Consider the following 18,792-nt stretch of genomic DNA (forward strand, 5'->3'; position numbering starts at 1 on the left):
AGACAAGACATATATAGGCAAACAAACGACCCTCAGGTGAGACGGATCACGGGCTCCGCCCACCTGAGGGACGCACATGACGTCACCAAACAACAACAACAACAGCCGCTGTGGACGGAGGCGGCCGGTAGGGGGCCGCCTCACCATGACACCACCAGAAATGATGGAAGACGATGAATGTAATTTGACAAGAAGGCACATCAGTATACCTTGTACTTTTGTCATACTGGTGTTGTATCCATAATTTGAAATATTGCATGCAAGCCTCAATTCTGCCTGATTCTTGAATTAGAGATAATCATGGTGTCACTACAGTGCTCAAGGTATCAGGGTTATCAGTACCTTGTGCTTACAGATTTTCCTGGCAGTCACTGTAGTAAACCTTAACAGATGTTGCCCTTAGATGTTGCGTTGTTTGTCTTTGTTAAGTGCCATTGGACAAATGTAAACTCTGATCCTTTTTTCTTGTACTCGTTTGCAGTGATTAATACAAGAAATGTAGCTACGCAAACCAGTGCCCGAAGTGCAGACTTCAATGAAAGTGAGCATTAACCCTGATGAGATCCAGGCGTGGTCTACATTCTTGGGGTCCAGCTGGGTGTGGGGGACCCATTGCAATTTTTGTTAAAATAATCAGCAGATTCAGCCCAATTGCAAGTAAAATAAACAATACATATGTTAAATTAGTTTGCTCTCTTATTAATTTATTAGTTACTTTTTTATTAAAATGTAACACAATAAGGAAATCAATCATAAATCATGCTGGCTGACAGGCTGGTCCTATGGCTAGCTGCTCACGGGCTGGTGCTAACGGAGCTGGCTGCTGCTCATCCTCCTTTTCATTATCAGTATCAGACTCTGATATTTCAGAAATGTGATCCTGAAATTTCCTCTTCTGAATCATCATCAAAATCCTCTGTCTCTTCCAATATCAGCTGTAAGGCAGTCTGAACTGAGAATTGCTTTGCCATCTTTTATAGCATTTTTAGCATTTTTAGCATCATGTCCCCATGATTGGGTGAAACACACACAAACACACACATACACACACACACACACACATACACACACATACATACACAAACATACAGGTCCAGAGAGGAGGGAGGGATAATGAGGGCTGAGAGAAAAGATGCTTCTTTCAGATCTCACCCCTTTGTCTCTATAGAGATTCTTCGTCCACTGTCTGACAATATGCAATCAACCCCTGATGTGACAACCATCAAAAGTGTTGATGGTTGCCCACCCTTGCATGCCAAACACCTCTGTCCTTTGTTTGTATATCCTTTAAAGTCATACAGACGACTATCAACTACCCAACCCAATGTTGATTGCCCACTTTGACTAGCCCAGGGCCCAGTGGACCCTGGACCCTGTATGTAATACAAATGTGAAGGGGGGGGTACGGGGGGGTGGTCATTGAAAATATTTTCTGACTTATGTTGCTCACGGAAAATGAGCCAAGGACCAATGAATCTCAGTTTGAAAAAAAAAAAATTGTAGAATTTTTTTAAGCTGATTTTTTCAAAATGGGTCCCACAGACCCTTGGACCATATAAGGGTTAAACAACCATCCAAACGGTCTGAAAATCCAATGAGAATTAACCCTAACAAGACTAAAAAAAAAACATTTTCACTTTTTCTTTTTAAAGCACACACATCAAATAAAGAGATCATATCTTCTAATGTCTTTGTCTTAGCTGTGATAAGAAACATCCTGACAAATCAAGAAATCATCAAGGAACAGTTGGGCATATTGGTGAAGCTAGTATATGAATTAAAGGGGACAGCAGAAGAGAGCCAATCTTTACCACCAGACACTCTTCCAGTTACAACGCTTGAAGATCTGCAGGTTTTGGAGGGGCAGCTCCAAGATCAGGAATTCAAGAAAACTATGGTAAGGTATATTTGCATAACATCATTAGGGGTGTAAAGGTGTGATTGTTCAGTTCATAAGGTTATCAAGTTGCACAAGGCATCAAAAGTGATTACGTTTCAGAACTACAATGTGTAATTTCTATACAATAAGAACTGTGTCTGAAAACTCAAATATCTGATTTCAGACCTTAGATTTTACTTGAAGTTGTATGCTCACCAGCCACCTTATTGGATGTACTACAGTGTGTAATTGTAGCACTACAAAGTGCTAATATATGATAAGTGCAGTATAATGTGGATAAGTGGAAATTCTTGATGTACCCAATAAAATAGCTGGTAACTAGAATTGTAAGTAAAAGCTAAAGAGAGGTAGACAGTATCTAGGTCCAGATTATTACATTAACCTCACAGTTACAGCACTGGGTATATATTTCCTGTCCTGTCATATTTGCTCCTTGTGAGTCCTTGCTTACAAGATTTTGCCTCATCTAACAGACAACTACTTTAGCTCAAAGAGGGGGTACAGCAGTCAAAGACACTGTTTGGAGGATCATGGGATGTCTTTTGACGAATGAGGTTGCCAAACAGATTAACTGGAAAGGAGCCAATGGCAAAGCAGCATTCAAGAACCTCACTCTTAAAGGAGTAATCAATGGTGAGTCTTGTCAATTACATGCTGTGATACAAACCAATAGCTACTCCCAACATTTTATACAGAGTGATCGGCCATGGGGGTGTACAGTTGTCAGCCACCAACATACAAGGCCAGGAAAATGCATCCGTCCATCCATTATCTGTATCACTTAATCCCGCTGGTCGGGGTCACAGGGGGGCCCAGCATCCCAGCATCTCTGGGCAAAGGCAGGGTACACCATGGACAGGTCGCCAATCAACCACAGAAAATGCATCCACATCTCTGCAAACTATTTTTGTCTTTTTGTTCCTTTGAATTAACTGACTAGTAAATGAATGAATGTGTAAATTCACACATTGTAAACATGCATCAGTAGTTACCACGCGTGGCTTGGAGGGATGAGCGAGGCGTTGTGTTTTTAATGTAAATGTTTTAATAAAACTCACAAGTAACATGAAACACGAACAGGGAACACACTCAATACTCGATAGAGACGAGCACAGAGACTACAGACTTTAAATAGCAGACACGTAGCCTAGAGTGTAACATTACGATAATGAGGTGAATGAACAGACGCACACTACCAACCGCACAGTAACTACATGTATGGGCACAAACAAACGGACTACACATACACACGCCCAAGGCGAGGGTCCTGGGGCTGCAACGTTATGAGAATTAATGCCCAATTTCTTAGTTTTGTGTCAGATTGCTTTATGAAGTGTAAAAAATTGTTGACAGACCTTTTGAGTTCTCTGTGTAGAATAAGTAATTCATTTGCAACAGCATTGTTTGTGAAAAGTTACTTTAGTGTGCCTTTAAAGATTTATAACAACTGTTTTTATGGTACTAATCAACACATGGCCATTTCCAATTTGTCTTATTTTAGAAGCGGTAAGAAGAAATCGCTTGACTGGTACAGCAACAGACAGCGAAATTGAGCAGTGGGTTAGGAGATGGCTCCATCTTGCTGGAGACAGAGATGGAGGACGGCGTGCCAGGCAGCGAAATGACAGCTTTCAAAAAAAAAAGACGTTTTTTCTTTCTAAGTGCATCTATGCAGACATTTTTACATCCTACCTTATTTTAATAAATTTAAATAGCAAAATCAGTATTTGTCTGTTATTATGTAGAATTTACTCATCAGGTTTTAGGTGGTTTGATGGGGGATGGCAGTAACTGTGTTCATCTGATTCCTTTAAGGTTAGCAAATTGTAGTGAGTAGTTTTTGTCCCTATAAGATGGACACATGCCTAAAACACATATATATAAATACAATATTTATATATGTATAAATATTTATGTGCTGGGAAATATTGAAATGGACCTTGAAAGTGACGTACAAGTGCTTTAACTCCACCTTATAAAGGTGTATGAACCCTGCAAACACGACTTTGTTCATTGCGCTGAGGCGCGACGCGCGGAAGTTACAAAATTTGAGAGGTGCACGACCTCGCGAATCGACAGCGCGCGAGACCCTCGCGCACGGGCGGAACCACAGCGTGATTACTTCATTTTCGCCGCGGGGACCCTCGCGCCGCTCGCGACGCGTCAAGTATAAACCAGGCTAGGGGTGACCTGCAATAGCCGCTGATTCGACTAGAGTCGACTATACCCCCTAGTCGACTATGAACGTCATAGTCGAATGTACCATTCTAACTGCATGGGGGTGCCCAAGGATGCAGCTAAGCATTAGTTGTTACATGAAATGTCTTTGTTTTCGTTATATATAACCTTTTGTCATATAAAATCATACTAATTTCTGTTAATAAATATTTAAAAATTATGTTTGCGCATTAACAATAGGCATCTTCCTTACTACACATCAATAAATCACACCCTGCTGTTGCACAATCCAAACGAGCGGAGCTGAACACGCTGCAGAATACGCGCAGCATCTGACGAGATTATAATGGCTACTAAAAACCTTCAAAAGTATTTTGAAAAACAAGGATGAATCAAACAAAGTAAAGTACAAGTTATGTCATCAACGTCTTTCATTTCGCACGACAACAACCAACATGGTATACCATTTAAAACGCGTAAGGCGAAAAAAAAAAACGTTTGTCGTTTCAGTCGTGTCGTCTCGTCTCGTCGCGGTGCGTCTCGGCAAGTAGGCCTATAGCCTAAACATTTTTTGTTGTTTGCTTTTAAACCCCGTTACTTGAACCTTTCCTTGTATTATTTTGCTGTTGTGTGGCAATTTTTTTATATTTTCAGGCAGGCATATTTTATTTAAAATATTTTTGACTTTTTGCACAGTGCCTGTCTGAAAGTTCGATATGCGCAATGCGCACTGACGGTTAATGTTCTCTAATGTTTCATTAAAAAAATAAATAAGTAAATAAATAAAAGCTGAATAAAGCCAACCTACCGTGTTTATTCATTTATCTGAGTGTTTTAGGTTTTTACTTTGAAGAGGAAAAAAGTCCTGAATGAGAACGGGATCCCGTTTAAGGTGCTCTAAATAAAAAATAAACCCGATTCGACTATTAGTCGACTAAAGGGAAAAGCTGACGAATCAGATTCGACTATGAAAATCCTTAGTTGAATACACCCCTAAACCAGGCTTTAATTTTTCTCCGCGGGTAGACGGGCCACGGGCCGGATCAAGTTCATCGGCCGCCAGTTGAATAGCCCTGCTATTCACCGTATTTCGCCACGCCCACTTTCAAGTGTGCGTTTCTTCCGCCTTTGTGTTAGAACTTCCAGTCAGCTATTTTCGCATTAGTGTACACTACTACATTTTAATGATTTTTTTCATAAAATAGGCATTCTTGTCTATTTACTTCTTTACTTAATTACTTAAAATTACAAAATGAATGCAAGGAAAAGATGTGGCCACTGATAAAATAGTTACTTATCCAGGGTGGCCGCGGGTCCTTAAAAAGTCTTAAATGCTATTAAATTTCATTTTTGTCAAATAAGGCCTTGAAAAGTCTTATTTTGTCTTAAATTTTCAACCACAATGTCTTAAATTTGCGGAGCTAAATTTAGGGATGAATAATTCCGTTAGAGGTGTGTTGAACTTAAATATTGCTCGCAAGTATTTCGGGCTTAACGAGCACCGGTAGTTGTTGGACTGGCGGGATCATAATTTCATGCGGGCTGTATGTACGTTAACGTCTGTTCGGAGAGATGGGGAAATGCAAACTTAGCCAGAAATGGTTGGAAGACCCGACATATTCTTGGTGGCTCAGAGCTGTCACAGATACCAGCGAGGCTCGTCAGCAGCAGCCTGCAATATCTACGTTTTGCCCAACAAGAGAACCATTCAGTCGAGCTGCTCAACGTCGCATTCATGCTGTAGGCTATGCGGCTCTACCAATACTTTGAAGGCTTAGGTAATATGGGCGCTAAAAACAGTTAAGGGTCACCAGTCATACAGATCCGACAAAGGAATTGACTCATTGTTTAAAACCATGTTCCCTTCATTGTTTAAAACCATGCCGCCTTCAAGTCTGGTTTATACTTTCGCGAGTGACCATAGCGCGTGAACCTCCGCGAACGGCGGGACCGTTGCAGTGTTGTCCGAAACGATATATGTGTTAGTATAAAGAAACACTCCTCAAAAACAGGGGAAGGAACATTTACCTGACCAATTTAATGTTACTTTGTGTTCCAAGTTTGACAAGTGCTGAAATTTAGGCTAAAGTACTTGAAAATGCTTGAAATTGTAACTCAGCGGTCCCCAAACTACGGCCCGCGGGCCGGATACGGCCCGCCTCCACATTTGACCCGGCCCGCCTCCACATTTGACCTGGCCCCCGGAACACCCCCTCCCCCCTACCCCCAGGGAAAAAAATACTGCTCCTTGTGAAAGAGAACGTAATGGCGAAAAGGTTAGGTAAGAGAAAAATGTATTCTGAATGTAGGGTATTTAACCTGCAGTGGACAAACGATTATTTTTTTGTTCAATGCAAAGAAAAGGCTGTTTGTCTCATCTGTAAAGAGGCGCTTGCGGTATTCAAAGAATACAATCTACGACGGCACTATGAATCCCGTCACAAAGACCAGTATGATAGTTTGCAAGGCCAAATGCGGGCAGACAAACTGTTAAAGTTAAAAAGTGGACTGTTAGCTCAGCAGAATACATTTGTACGCCAAGCTCAGCTGAACCAGTCATCCGTTCGGGCCAGCTTTCGGGTTGCTCAAATTATAGCAAGCAGCGGTAAACCTTTCACGGATGGAGAGTTTGTTAAGAAATGTTTGAATGCTGTCGCGGAGGAAGTGTGTCCCGAGAAGAAAGATGTCTTCAATGCAGTGAGTCTGTCAGCGAGTACAATCACCAGACGCATCGAAGAAATCGGGGGTAATGTGTATGTACAGCTGCAGCAGAAGACAAAAGAATTTGACTTTTTTTCATTAGCATTGGATGAGAGCACGGATGTGCAGGACACAGCGCAGCTGGTAATTTTCATTCGTGGAGTTAACGCAAACTTTGAGATGAGCGAGGAGTTGGCAGCCCTCCAAAGTCTCAAAGGGACTACAACGGGGGAGGATATTTTCGGCAAAGTATGCCAAACCATGAAAGACTTGGACCTGGACTGGTCAAAGCTTGCCAGCATTACGACTGACGGGGCTCCTAGTATGGTGGGCGCGTCTCGGGGTCTAACAGGACGCGTGAAGCGGGAGATGGAAGAGCGGGGTCTCACCGCCCCGCTACAAGTCCACTGTTTAATTCACCAGCAAGCACTGTGCTGCAAAGTGTTGAAGTGGGATTCTGTCATGAAGGTTGTGGTGTCATGCATAAACTTAATCAGAGCAAAGGGACTTAAACACAGGGAGTTCCAACAATTCCTGTCTGAGCTGGAGTCTGCGCACGGCGACGTGCTGTATTACACAGAGGTCCGATGGCTGAGCCGGGGCAGAGTTTTGAGGCGTTTTTACGAGCTGCTACCTGAAATTAACGCATTTCTTCATTCAAAAGACAAAACGGTCCCAGAGCTGATGGACCCAGAGTGGAAATGGCACCTGGCATTTTTAACAGACGTGACAGAAATTCTGAACAGCCTTAACTTGCAGCTACAAGGCCATGTCCTCCGTGCAGTCTGACAGCAGACATCACACACATGAGATCACACTCATCATGTGACCTTCCCCTTCCAGCTGTGGTCAGGCCAGCACGTCCAAAAACTAGCGCTGCTTTTGGAGCAAGTGAAAAAGCACAACTTCGTCCATCTCCCTGCTACCCAAAACCTCTCTGCAGAGAACCCAGCGGTCCCGTTCCCAACTGAAAAGTGCGTGGAGGCACTGGAAATGCTCAAGGCGGAGTTCGGTGTGCGATTCCGTGAACTACATGTTCATGCAAAAGAAATCCGTCTTTTCCAGAACCCCTTTGTTGCCGACATCGATGAAGCCCAGCCTTCTTATCAGTTTGAGTTGGCCGAGTTACAGAACTGTGATGTTCTGAAAGACATGTTCAAGCCCAACAGTCTTATTGACTTCTATGCCGCACTCCCAAACGACACGTACCCTAACATAAAAAAACACGCAATGAAGATGTCCACACTTTTTGGAAGCACGTATATCTGCGAACAAACATTTTCGCACATGAAACTCCTGAAAACTTCGCTGAGATCAAGATTGACAGATGAACATCTGCATCAGTGTTTGAGACTGGCTGTGACTAGAATGGAACCTGACATTCAACTTCTCACCAGCCAAATGCAGGCCCACAGTTCACACTGATGAACATACATAGGTAAGCTCACTTTTCTGACTTGAATGAGTCATTCTGAGTATAAACAAATATGATCATAAAATCTACTGGGATAAAATGCATAAAAAATGTATTGTGCTGTGTAGGTCACAAGGAAGTTGATGAGAGAGGAAGGTATCTACAAGCCTTCTAGAACCTACAATCTACAAAAGGATTATAAGGAAGGAACACGAGAACTTTGAGGGACTACTCATATGAGTCATTTAAGGAAGAAATTCTGTTCTGACAACTTTACCTGTTAAGATGTGCACGGCACAACAGAAAGTTAATGTTCCACAGACTTTTTTTTTTTCTGTGAAGAACCCAGAGAGCATTTTTTGGTGTTATTTATTTTAATAATGGTGTTATTTTTTTCTTAAATAGTGTTATTTAGTTGGTTAATAGTGTTATTATTTATTACCAGACTTTTTTCTGTGAAGAACCCAGAGAGGATTATTTAGTTATTATTTCATAAATATTGTTATTTATTTTGTTAATGGTTAATATTTAGTTTGTTAATAGTGTTATTGTTTATTTCTTGACTTTTTTGTGTGAAGATCCTGGAAAGTGTTATTAATGTTTGGTTATGTGTCGCTTTCTGAAAACAATAAATGTTGCAGCACCCCTGTGATTGTCAAACTTTTCTGTTTCAAACTGACCCCGGCCCCCCATCAGAGAAGAGAAAAGTTATTTGGCCCTCGCAGGAAAAAGTTTGGGGACCCCTGTTGTAACTGCTTGATTTCACAATAAATATCTGTCTGACTGAACAGTTCTCTTTACGTTAACAAATACGAGCCTCTTGTAATTCCAGGACGAAACATGAGAGAACGTGAAGACGTTAAGATTGGGCGTTTTGAAAATAAACAACCATTAAATAATGTGATAAAAAAGCGAATTATTTCGAATCATTTCGAGTATATGTATAAATATTTTACTTATTTAAGTTTAATGTGCTGGGATATATAGAAATGGACCTTGAAAGTGACGTACAAATGATTTAATTCCATCTTGTTACGGTGTATGAACCCTGCAAACATGACTTGGTTAATTGCAAGCCGCTCGCGCATGGGCAAAACCACCGCGATTACGTCATTTTCGACGCAGCGGCTGACGAGCGGCTCGCGCGCTGTCGTACACCTCTCGAAATTTGTAAAAACTTCGCGCGCGCCGCGCTTCAGCGCAATTAACCAAGTCATGTTTGCAGGGTTCATACACCTTAACAAGATGGAATTAAATCATTTGTACGTCACTTTCAAGGTTAAGTATAAACCAGTTATAATAATAATTTACTTGCTGAACAAGCCGAAGGGAAAGCAGGAACCCTGATGGCCAAAGTGATCACAAAATCAAACATCCTTAGAAAGAGTTTCAGAGAAAAAGTAGTAGAACTGAAAGGGGTTGAGCGTGAGCTGGAGTGTGGATCAGAAAAACAGGAAAATGGCCTAGTGTGTGTGTGTGGTATGATGCTGTTGTCAGTGTTTGAATTTTGTTTTGTATAAAGTTTCATTGTGTATACTGTAGGCCTACAGTGAAAAAAAATGTAATTTGTGTCTTGTATTGTCCGTCTTGTGCATTAACATTTGAAGTTTTCAAGCAGCTAGATTAATTAATGTAAATAATCAGTTGGTTTTTGTGCTTTATTTTAACGTGTATGATCTTGCGAGTTGGTCTTAATTTTATTTGGAAAACGGTATTAAAAAGTCTTAAAATGTCTTAATTTTCCCTTGGTCAAACCTGTAGACACCCTGCTTATCTGATAGCCTCACAAGCACCCAACGCGTTTGCTTCATCGGAGCTTCATAACCGAGCCATTTCTCGGGATAAGGATGATCTGGTGTTGGGTTTCCCCTCCACAAAATGATCAGAGCAGACGTTTGGGTGGATGTTTTAAATTTAGCACCTTCAGCCTTAGACGCAGGCAGTGGCGGCCCCTGACAAATATCTCAGGGGGGGCAATTGTTGTGATGACATCCAAGGTGACCTCACAAACAATTTTAAACATGGAGAGGCCAGATTTACCATTAATTAAATAAACTGAATCTTTCCCACTCAATTTCTGTATTCTCAGACAGCATTTTATTTTGGGTGTTGCATTTTTAAAAATTTTTTTAAATTTTTACTAATTACATTAATCACTTGTACTGAAATTTTGCTCGTCTCTCTTTAAAACCAGCAAAGTCGTCCATGCGATGTCTGTGCCAGTACCGCCATTTGGATGGAACAGAATGCAGGGATAGCAGAACAGGGCGCTCGCTACTTCACAGCCCGCTAGCCATGTTTTCCGTTCATACCAGTTAAGGGAAAAACCCCGGTTATATGTTTTTCCTCCCTTTGTAGACACTTGCTTTATGCTTAAATTTGGCCTCGGTGGCCCTAATTCCTTAGTTGCTAATTTGTCGTCATTGTTACGACGAGAGAATGGCACTTCTTTTAATGACACGATCGAGTTTTTCTGTGTTGAAGGAACGCTGTCCATGTTGAGCAGATTGCGAACTTCCGTAATTTCCCTACGTAACGTCTGACGTAAGCACGTTGGGGCGAGCCCTCCCGGAACCCATAGACATTGCATTGCAGCGCCTACACTTTGAAAAAAAAACTTTTAACATGAGAGTCTACGAGAGCAGTCGGGGCGATTTACAGTTAGACTCAAATCGCCCCAAAAAAGGCGGGACTACAGGGAACGTCATCGCTGATTGGACAATGGCATTCAGAGGCAAGAGACGCTGTCCAGTAGAGTACAGACATAGCTAGTGAAATACCGTGATAGAATGAGAGAAAAAAAAAAACCTCCTTTTTATCCTGGTGGGGCGTCGCCCAATCGCCCTAATGAACAAGCCGCCACTGGACGCAGGTCCTCTTCTTTGGAAGGCGGTGGATATAAGTTATAAGGTGCCCCGCAACACTCAGATCTTTTCGAGTTGTGTTCGTAACACTGTTGGTCAAGCACTGCTACATCTTCGTGCTGCGCGGTTTGTTTACAAGCCCAGCGAGCCGCTAATACTTTTAAAACCGGCGTAGTGGAAAACTGGAGACTAGCGGTATGAAGTATCTGTGATATTGTGATTGTGATTTGAGTCTCGTTGGTGAGACGCGGTTCTTCTGTCACACGTTTGGAATAAACCACATACGAGGTTCAGCAAAGGCACCGCACACGACTGAGGGAGGTTTAAAAACTACTGACACTGTCTGTTCTTTTCTTCCTAAAAGTGAGCGCAGGTCAGTGGCGTTGTAACGAGTGTTGATAACGGAGTTTATCCACTTTTTACCTAGAAAACAACAGTTGTGTACATAACAGAGCTCGTAGTGTGCTCCAAACGTGACAAAGTCCTGAAGCATATCACGACTTATGTTTATATCGAAGTTTGTGCTTGTTTTTGTACTTAATACTTAATTTGTGTCCATTTTACATCCCCCCCTAATAATTTACACTCGCCATCCCCCATCTTGTGGCTCTTGGTCTCTGACGGGTTGGCCACCTCTGCTCTAACTGAACATATTATGCTAGTCATTTTGTGTTTGTTGTCGTTTTGCTTGTAATCGGTATCAGCGTATCCGTAGCACCGGAAGTTCCAACACAAAGTCAACCAAGATGGCCCTGCCCAGCGTTGTCATGGAAAATAGCGTGAATAGGAGAACTGAAACTACAACTCCCTCCTCCTCACACGCGGACAAGCGCGTGCACACACTACTCTCCTCCCCTTTTTACACACACACACACACACACACACACACTACATACCCAGTCTCCACTGTAAATATACTGATCCTTGTTGATGCTGTTTGTTTTAGAATAGTTAGTTTTAAATAAATGTATCATTTATTTTCACCAAATTGTCTGTGTTGATGTCATTCAAAAGTGGTTGTTGCCAAAACCTCCCAAAGAATTCATAGTTAAATCTTTCAGATACCAAACCATTAATTATCTTTAGTTGATAACTAAACTTGTGGTTCTGGTATAATTAGAATATGAGACTGATTCTAAATTAATGAGACTGATTAATAATTAAGATAAAACAAATTATATCTACTTTAAAGGATTAGTAGGTGAAACCCCTACAACCATATAAAACCAAACAGCAATGAATCAAAATCCAGACAATCCATGTTACTGCTCAAAAGCATGTAAAAAAAATAATTATGACTTAATTCATGTAGTTTAACTGTAAAAGAATCGTGTTCACAGGAGAGAACTGGATAACAGTTACAAGAACCTTTCAAAAACAAAATGGAGGATAAACCACATTCAGTGAAACCTGCCGATCCAGCCCACCGCTGCCAAAACAGATTTCATGTCAATGGGCCTTTATTGAGTCTCATAGAGTTGCATAAATACATCAATGATTAATATTGACTAGAGAAAAATGAGGTAGAAATGAGCCTCTCTGACAGAGACACACCACACTGACACCACACACACCAGGCCTGTGTCATAACCAGCTCCAGCTCACAAGTACACTATATTGCCAAAAGTATTTGCTCACCCATCCAAAATATTGGAATCAGGTGTATAAAATTAAGCCCCTAGGCATGCAGACAAACATTACAAAGTGAATTCCAGCTCAGTGAATTCCAGTGTGGAACTGTGATAGGATCCCACCTGTGCACCAAATCGACTTGTGAAATTTCCTCGCTCCTACATATTCCACAGGCAACTGTCAGCTGTATTATAAGAAAATGGAAGTGTTTGGGAGCGAAGTGGTAGGCCACGTAGCAACTCGTATTGAACCCAATGGATTAGGAATGGGATGTCACTTAAGCTCATATGTGAGTCAAGGAAGGTGAGTGAATACTTTTGGCAATACAGTTTATCGTAAATTCTTCAGCACCAACTAAACCCATTTTTGATGCAAACCTGGGCATGGTTTATCATCAGGCGAGAGGGAGAGAGAGAGAAGGTTGGATGGAGGGCGGGAGAGAGACAGAGGGAGGGAGAGAGAGAGAGACAGAGAGATAGAGAGAGGGGGAGAGAGGGAGGGAGAGAGAGAGTGAGGGAGAAGAGAAGAGAAGAACAACCCAATAATGCGTTTCCATGGAAACTGTCTGTTTTGTTCTGGAGCACAACCTTGAAATTGTCCTCCTGCTTTACCCTCCAGTAGTAAAGCAACAGGAACACAACACACACATACAGACACACAGACATGTACACACACACCTTACCCTGGGACATGAGCACAAACACACACCCCTTACCCCTGGACATGACCACAAACATACACATCCCTTACCCCGTGACATGACCACAAACACACACACCCCTTACCCTGGGACATGAGCACAAACACACATCTCTTACCCCGGGACATGACCACAAACACACACATCCCTTACCCCGTGACATGACCACAAACACACACATCCCTTACCCCGTGACATGACCACAAACACACACATCCCCTACCCCGTGACATGACCACAAACACACACATCCCTTACCCCGTCACATGACCACAAACACACACCCCTTACACCGGTACATGAGCACAAACACACACACCTTACCCCGGGACATGACCACAAACACACACCCCTTACCCCGGGAAATGACCACAAACACACAACTCTTACCCCGGGACATAATTCTACAGGGTTAATGAATATTAATTCCACAGGTTGCTGTCTTGATGAAACATGGACAAAAACACACACACCATCATTGCTATGTACACACAAACATGCACACCATCATACACACAAACATCACACACACCATCACACTCACCATCACACACACCATCATTGCTAGTAGTTTACACTACATTTTGTCACAAACAGACACTGTAATTAATGCATCAAACGCATGCACACACACACACACACACACACACACACACACACACACACACACACACACACACACACACACATATGCACACAGGCACACACACACACACGCACACACACACATGCTCACAGGCACAGACACACACACACGCACATATGCACACACACACACACACATACACACACACTTAATTATAGAGAAACTACAGCAAAGTTGCATCTTTTGCTGTCCACTCTAGCTCCAGCTCTTCAAGCAGTGTGCATGTTGCACTGTTCCCCTACCTGTTGGACTGCTCTCCTATCTGTCTTTCTGCTCTCCTGTTTTTCTACTTTGCCTCATTATTGGTCTGTCAGGACCTCCCACATCGACAGCAGGCTGTGGAGAAGCTCAGAGCAGAGATGCACCCCCCCATTAGAGTGCTGTCCCTCTGAGCACTGCGTTGATTAAAAATAGCAGGAGAGTAAGGTCCCGTCACAACTGTGGGTCTGTGGAGGGATCATGACTGTCTGTTCTGTCAGAGTGTTGATACCTCAGTAGTGCGGCAGCCTCCGGGAGCCACATTCACCAGTTACTCCCCAAGCACCAAGATCCAGCCAGCAACCCTGCACAGATCAGCCACGCAGCAGGACACTGCCACTGCCTTCCTCCTTTATTTTAACCATGTTATGCCTCATGACCTGTATGTTAATAGTGGATGGTTAAATGGCTGCAGTAGCCTGTTCTGAGTGCAGCGTGAAGGGATGGTGTCTGCTAATGAACGGCCTGGGTGAGGAGCAGACAGCAGTGCCTATTAACCCCAGCAGGGACGAGGACTTTGTCTTCCTTTAAAGACTGTGGCCTTATAGCTGAGCCTAAGAACACCAACACTGCATTTGCATTTAAATGAGTCCTGGGGTAGCTGATAACAGGCTTTAAGACAAGACTAGCAGTCCACCCACACCACCACCACCTCCACCCAGACACCACACTGAGCTAATCTGTACTTCATGTACACACACACTGCTGAGGATGTGCACCAGGATAAATGAGAGATAACCAATACCGAAGAACCATTAATGGAGCAAAAACAAACAACGTTCTCAGAGTCAGAATGGCAGCAGGATCACAGCTCAGTTCGTAGACTGCACTGTACTACACTACATACACAATCATGTCTGCATGATGTCTGCAAATCAGTTCATGAATATGAATCTTCTGGCTTTATATTGTCCCTATTGCACACTGTCACTACAGTCTGCAGTACCTGCATTATGACTAGTCAATCTAATCCTAGAGCTAGTCAATCTAATCAATCTAGTCCTAGAGCTAGTCAATCTATTCATAGTAGCTCTAGTGATAGTAGCTCTAGTGATATTGCTAGTAAATCATGAGACAGTAAAAAAATTAACCAATCAGGAACATGCAAAACATTAGATGTGTCAAAATGAAACATATGGTAGATGGTTAGTGTGAGCACACACTGGAGAGCTCAACAAACCAGACCACAGTGAAACACGCAAAAGTAAACACCTGTGTCTACGTCCTGGACCCACACACCTGTGTCTACGTCCTGGACCGACACACCTGTGTCTACGTCCTGGACCCACACACCTGTGTCTATGTCCTGGACCTACACACCTGTGTCTATGTCCTGGACCCACACACCTGTGTCTACGTCCTGGACCGACACACCTGTGTCTATGTCCTGGACCAACATGACAAAGATGCAGCTGCACAAGTTCAATGATATTAACTCACAAAACACAATAAAGCTCCTCCAGAAAGTCCATTAAAGTCAACGTTACAGTTAAAGTATTATAGACAAAGAAGACAAAGATAACGGATGCCAGACGTATGAAGACCAAGGAGGAGCTCCTCATATGTGAATCCCAGATGTATAGGGTTAAGGGTCAGGGGTCAGGGGTTGGGGTTAGGGTGGGCCTGTATTGAGGAGTGGATTCTGCTTCACTATACTGATATCTGAATCCACATGTCATGCAGAAGGCCAATGAACTAGGGCCAATGACAGGGCAAATTCATCTTCTTCTGAAACCCAATGAGAAGGCTAACAAGCCCCTGTATTAAGCAGGAAATTACACCATCACAGGACGGGCATAGCTTCACCATGCATGAATCCGATCATACAGCTCACTTCAGGCAAAGTGGGAACATTTTGCAATCAAACAAGACAATACCATTTGATTTATGTTTATATGTTTGATTACGTATGATTCCTTCATATGGATTTGGGTATTGGTGTAAACAGTGATGTAAATCCTCTCTAATTCAGGCTACTGTAGTACACTTCATGTACTGTACTGGGTCAGTTATAGGGGTGTGGGTGTGGGTCAGTTATAGGGGTGTGGGTGTGGATCAGTTAGAGGGGTGTGGGTCAGATAGAAGGGTGTGGGTGTGGGTCAGATAGAGGGGTGTGGGTGTGGGTCAGATAGAGGGGTGTGGGTGTGGGTCAGATAGAGGGGTGTGGATCCACCACCCACCTCTCTCTGTCCCATCAAACCCTCACAATGCTAAAGAAGAGCAGTGCTCATCAATAATGAAAGCAAACTGGAACCATGGAAATTCTTCAGAATGCCATCTTTCTTTGTACTTACCACTTGGAGAGAAATGAATAATTAATGTGCAACACAGTCAATGTGTCTGTATGTGTGGTTTTTGTACTTCTAAATATATTTTTTGAGAAAGCATGTTTAATTAACAGATACAATTATCACCCACACTCCCCTCATACTCACCCCATCATACCCAACCCTCAAACTCACCCACTCACCCCATCATATTCACCTACTCACCCCATCAAACTCACCCACTCACCCCATCATACTCACCCACTCACCCCATCATACTCACCCACTAAGCACAACAATGAAGTCCATGACGTTCCAGCCGTTTCTGAGGTATGATCCTTTATGGAACACAAAGCCCAATGCCACAATCTTTATGGCAGCTTCAAAACAAAACATCCCAATGAAGCAGGGCTCGGTCTTCTCCTGCCGGAAGAGAGGAGCACACCGTCAGGACACCAGAGAGGCACTTATAAAGGGGGAATTAAATATAATCATGTAATCATGGAAAAACTGTCCACACAAACAAACATCCGATGTGGTTAGTTTCTCTAATGATCTGAAACTGCCTGTTACTGATCTGATATTTTTTATCGTTACTGATCTGATATGTCAGCTGTAATATACTTTCCCCTCAACACACAGAGAGAGAGAGAGAGAGAGAGAGAAAGAAAGAGAGAGAGAGAGAACTGTGCTACTGTCTTAGCCACCATTAGATTTGTTGTTTTCGAGATGGTATAATAACCATATATAATTATTTCTCAGTCTCTTTTTTAGAATACAACCAGAAAAAGTTAATTTTTATAAATTTGTATGGTGTTAAAAAAACAGAAAAAGTCAGAAAAAACAGCTTTTATAGGCTACTGTGTGACCTCTGCTTACAACTGACCAAAAGAAACCTTGCTCTCTTAAACCTGACTGGAGCCAGATTACTTCAGAACACTTTAGGACCATCTCACCAAAAGAGCTCAAGAATCCGTGTATCATTCGTTCATTTGATATTCAACTGAAAATCAAAATCGGAAAATAAAAAAACTATTCATTATTTTGTTTTTTGTTTTGAATATAAAAACAAAAAAAAAACAAGGCTTGTATTTTTCAGTTTTTTATTTGATGATCCAAACAAAAATAGCTAAATTAAAAATCGGATTCGGAGCCAATCCGTGTATCATTCGTTCATTTGATATTCAACTGAAAATCAAAATCGGAAAATCAAAAAAACAATTCATTATTTTGTTTTTCGTTTTGAAAATGAAAACAAAAAAACAAACCAGGCTTGTTGTTCTGGACTGGGTTCATTGTAAAAGTATTCTATGTGTTATTTACCTTTCTTGCCACTAGGTGGCGTTTGAGATTTACGGTAAGCCTGTGACGTATATAGAATGTGACCGTTAGTTTTGTTTTGTTTGTCAGACCAGTTTTGAACACGGAAGATTTAACAGCTTACATATTTGCGCTCATCGTCGTGTGAAATCACTTGTAGAAGCATCGTCTGTCAGTATTTTCATGGATATGTTTATGTATAAACATAAGATGTGTATATTTCTGCACAGTTTGTAATTTCATTGATGTAACCGTTGTTGATCATTTAGCATCTCGCTATTTCATATGTTAAGCTAGTTAGTATCTTGTTAGGCTAGTTCTAGGCTTTATGCTTGAAGTAGATGTACTAGATATGGTAATAAGTACATATTTTTGCTGATTGTGTGTCTTATTTTGCTTCTTTATTTTAGTTTACCCCTTTGCACTCTGTTGGTTTGAATAAATTCTCCAAATCCAACTGGTGCGTTGTAGGAGTCATCTGTCTGTCTAATTAAGGAAGGGGAACTCTTTAATGAGGGCAGAAGAGTAAAAGACGGACTCCTCTGTGATTTCTACAACAGTGAGTAAGATATCCTGCCTGTTCTACATCTACTAGTGTCAAGATGTCAGCAACAGGGGAAAAGAAGTATGAAACGAGATCAGAGTGTTCTCATTCATCAAATATAACAAAATCATCAAAGCACTCTGTAAGATCTGCAACTAGCTTTGCTGCAATAGAAGCACGAGCTAAAGCTGAAGCCGCACGGGCAAGGGCATTACATGCGCAGAGGGAAATTGATATTAAATTTAAAAAGGCTCAACTGAAAGTAGAGGAGACGCGTCTCGGTGCCACATTGGAGGCTATACAGCAAGAGAAGGAGGCTGATGCTGCTTGTGCCGAAGCTAATGTTTTTGAATCGGCAGTGGATTTGGC

General features: G+C 42.0%; 1 protein-coding gene and 2 long non-coding RNA genes across 8 annotated transcripts in view; 2 read left to right on the top strand and 1 right to left on the bottom strand.

Moving 5' to 3' along the window:
- cacna1ea (calcium channel, voltage-dependent, R type, alpha 1E subunit a) overlaps positions 1-18,792 on the bottom strand; it is a 269,169-nt gene that overhangs the window by 202,540 nt on the left and 47,837 nt on the right. For 5 of the 6 annotated variants that reach the window (XM_076985535.1, XM_076985537.1, XM_076985534.1 and 2 more), the window contains one exon: positions 16,843-16,982. The exons of the other annotated variant lie outside the window; for it this stretch is intronic. In XM_076985535.1, coding sequence (XP_076841650.1) covers positions 16,843-16,982 — 140 coding nt within the window. The remainder of the gene's footprint in view (positions 1-16,842; positions 16,983-18,792) is intronic. 6 annotated transcript variants of the gene reach the window in all.
- On the top strand, positions 477-3,526 carry LOC143485874 (uncharacterized). Its single transcript, XR_013123064.1, has 4 exons — positions 477-541; positions 1,701-1,897; positions 2,374-2,533; positions 3,402-3,526. It is a non-coding gene; the product is annotated as an uncharacterized LOC143485874 (long non-coding RNA).
- On the top strand, positions 7,773-8,837 carry LOC143485876 (uncharacterized). The gene is made up of 2 exons (XR_013123066.1): positions 7,773-8,216; positions 8,321-8,837. It is a non-coding gene; the product is annotated as an uncharacterized LOC143485876 (long non-coding RNA).

The sequence above is a fragment of the Brachyhypopomus gauderio genome, unplaced genomic scaffold (assembly GCF_052324685.1).
Source record: "Brachyhypopomus gauderio isolate BG-103 unplaced genomic scaffold, BGAUD_0.2 sc40, whole genome shotgun sequence".
NCBI classification, from domain to species: domain Eukaryota; kingdom Metazoa; phylum Chordata; class Actinopteri; order Gymnotiformes; family Hypopomidae; genus Brachyhypopomus; species Brachyhypopomus gauderio.